This window comes from Phalaenopsis equestris, unplaced genomic scaffold, assembly GCF_001263595.1.
Source record: "Phalaenopsis equestris unplaced genomic scaffold, ASM126359v1 Scaffold230250, whole genome shotgun sequence".
Lineage (NCBI taxonomy): Eukaryota > Viridiplantae > Streptophyta > Magnoliopsida > Asparagales > Orchidaceae > Phalaenopsis > Phalaenopsis equestris.
The window spans coordinates 29915-33156 of NW_018248222.1; the positions used below are offsets into that span (position 1 = coordinate 29915).

Below are 3242 nucleotides of genomic sequence, written 5' to 3' on the forward strand. Positions count from 1 at the left end.
CCTTAACAAATGCTACCGGATTAGTGCTGATGAGATTCTGGAGATGGGGTTGTAGCTTGGAGACAATAATCTTGCTAATTACTTTGGAGAGAACATTGGTTAAGCTAATGGGTCAGAAATCTCCCCAATCTTTTTTGATTTGATTCCTGGGAATCAAAGTAATTTAGGAAGAAGTAAAATATCTTTGGGGATCAACACCTCTGAAAAAATTCTGAACAGCAGCAACAAACTCACCACTAATAACAAGCCAAGAAACTTTATAGATTTTGGCAGTAAAACCATCTGGCTCAGCTGTTTTATGTCCATCAATGGAATCAAGAGCCGCCTTAATTTCAATCTTTGAGGGGATCTAGGTCAACTCTAACCTGTGCGCATACTCTTGACAGTCCAAAAAAAAGATTAACATCAATATGGGACCTAGAAAAGGGGTGACAATTAAACAGTTTCTGAAGTATTTGACTACATCATGGGCAATTTCATCTGCATCAGATAAGCTTTTCCCTTCAGTTTCTGTAATTGCTAGTATCATATTACATTTTCTTCTGAAGTTAATGCAGGCATAGTAAAAGCTGGAATTTCTGTCACCCTCAAGGAATTTGGTTATAGCAGCCTTTTGTTTCAAATAGGCTTCAGTGTAATTAATCTGAGAAAGGAGTTCCTCATTAGCTTTGTGTAAATCACTTTCAGAATTTAAACCCCTCTGAAAATGAGTTTCCATATTGAGAACCTTTTCTTGAGCAGCTGTTAAATTTTCATGAACATTTCCAAATTTAGTCCAGTTCCACCTCTTTAAATGAGAAATCACTTTCTTTTGAAGAAACCACAAATTCACCCATGGGTTTTCATCACCAATAAAATTCCACACCTTTTTAATTTCCATGAGGAAATCAGAGTGGAGAGTCCACATATTCTGAAACTTGAAAGGAGAGCCCTCAATTCTAGCAGTATTCTGGATAGAACAAAGGAGGGGCCTTTGGTCAGACCCATCCATTGCTAGATGAGTAATTATGGTAAAAGGGAAAGTCTGAATCCATTTGGAATTCCCCAACATTCTATCAGGTCTTTCCCACAAAGATCCCCTTCTCCAAGTGAAATTTGTACCTTGAAACCCCAAATCATATAAAGCAGCATCAAATAAGAAATCATTAAATCTATTCATGGGTGACTGTAAAGGAGGTCTTCCACCACTTCTCTCAGCAGGAGAGGTGATACAATTAAAATCCCCCTCAAAAATCTAGAAGGAATTAATTGATTGAATAATATGCATTAAATCAAACCAGAGAGTATTCTGATGCCTAGCAATGCAGCTAGCATAGATAAAAGTAGCATAGCCCAAATGAGCACCAATAGAAAATTGAATATGAATGAACTGAGGTTGATTCTGCAGTACAGACCACTGTAATTCAGATCTAGCGAAAAGCCAAATTTTATTATTAGAATTAGTAAAATGGACAAATTAAGAAATTTTCTCAAGATATTTTGAGAGTGCTTTGTAACCATAGGTTCCAAAATAGCAAAACACCAAATTTTATGAGTTCTAACAAGATTCATTAATCTTTTAAGAAAAGAGGGGTGGGCTACACCCCTAATATTCCAACACAAAAAGTTAATCATTGTGAAAAGGCTCTCCCTTTTCCTCTAGTTCTGGGGTATAGATCTAGATGCTGATTGTTGGAAGGTCCATAAAGAGATTGAGCTTCCTGAATTTGCTTTTGTTCTATCTTTCCCTTCTTCTTTTTACTACTTTTTTGGACTTGTCATTCCTCAGTTAGCACAGCTGTTAACAGATTAATAGTCGGAATATCAACCTTATGAGGGTTGATATCCAACTATCTCTCTTCAGTACAGTCAGCCCCCATCTGTCTCTCCCCCAACATGAGGTTATCAATGGAAGTAGGAATGGACTTGGTACCCTGATCAATCCCTTCACCCAAGGAATTATTCAGCATATTGGGTTGGACCTCCCTTTCTACACTTCTAGTTATAGGGATACTTGTTTCTCCTACATTCCTTCTTAGCTCATTATCAAGTACAGAACTAGTCCCTCCTTGAGTTGTAGCACCCTTTGGGGGGCCAACAGCCTTCTTGGAAGGTGGAATAAGCCTGTAAAAATTCTCCAAAGTGTGCCCAAACATTCTACAGTGAGGGCAGTAAAGAGGTCTTTGTTCCACCACAATGTTCCACCACAATGCTTTGTGTTCCACCACAATGCTTTGGCAAAATCCCTCATCTTCAGTGCTAATCCAGACCCTTTTCACATCAGGTAGGGTTATATCTCTTTCTATTAAAATTCTAGCCCCAACTGGCCTAGCCAAGTTATAAGTTGGAGCATCCACCTTCAATGGAAAATCAAGAGTACGGACAATGTTAAACAACACATTCTGGTTGTAATACTGTATAGGGAGATTGGGCAATTTGAACCATATGGGAACAATTGGGGGCTTCTTACTTGGATCAAAACCAGAAGTCCCCTTCATCAATTTCATAGGAGTTCCAGCTATCAGGAGAGACTGTTTTGCAAAAACTCTAGCATAGTCTTCTTCATTAGATAGTTTGATTAGAAGATTTCTTCCATCCATCATTCTAAGCTTCTAAGCACTAATGAGATTCATTTCTTCAAAGAATTTTCTAACAGAGTCCATCTTTGGGTGTCTAAATTGAAATTTACATTAAAGTAAATTTAATAGAGTCATTAAGGGACTGAATCTCCCCTGGAGTAAAAAGGATAGTAGGTTCTCCTTCCTTTACTCTAAGAGGAGGCACATAGGGACAAGTCCCTTCACCAGCTACAGCATCATGAAGGACTTGAGGGAATATTACATGCTCAAAAGATTTGGGAATTTCCTGTCCTTTTCCAACAACACCAGCATAAGTGGCCTGGGTCCATTGGGCATTTACTTCAACATTAATGGGGCACACCTCCATATTGCCAACCAAAATAAAGTAACAAAACCATGTACCAAAACTCGGGAAAGAGACAGGAAGTACAGATCAACACCTCAGGTGAAAAAAACAGTAGAGCAGCAAACCACCAACTCCAAAACCAATGGAACAATAACCCACTAGCTTGGAGGCAATAACTTCAAAATTACTAGAGAGAAAGAACCTCCTACTTACCTCCTGCAACCAGAAAAGTGAATCACCTTTACTTAGAAGCCCCCAACACCACCGCCAAGCAGAACAACACCACTAGGAATCAGCCATCAATTCGCAAACCCTAGCAGAGCCTTAGCCGCCACCCT

The 3242-nt window shown here is 39.0% G+C and overlaps 1 protein-coding gene across 1 annotated transcript; it reads right to left on the reverse strand.

Moving 5' to 3' along the window:
- Positions 1-1829: 1829 nt before the first annotated feature.
- LOC110038083 lies at positions 1830-2579 on the reverse strand. The gene has a single exon (XM_020742847.1). The coding sequence runs from the start codon at positions 2577-2579 to the stop codon at positions 1830-1832; it is 750 nt and encodes a 249-aa protein (XP_020598506.1).
- Between the last annotated feature and the right edge of the window lie 663 nt (positions 2580-3242).

What these genes read in the sequence shown, in the direction of transcription:
- LOC110038083 (XM_020742847.1), bottom strand. Translation starts at nt 2,579, where the DNA reads ATGGATGGAAGAAATCTTCTAATCAAACTATCTAATGAAGAAGACTAT.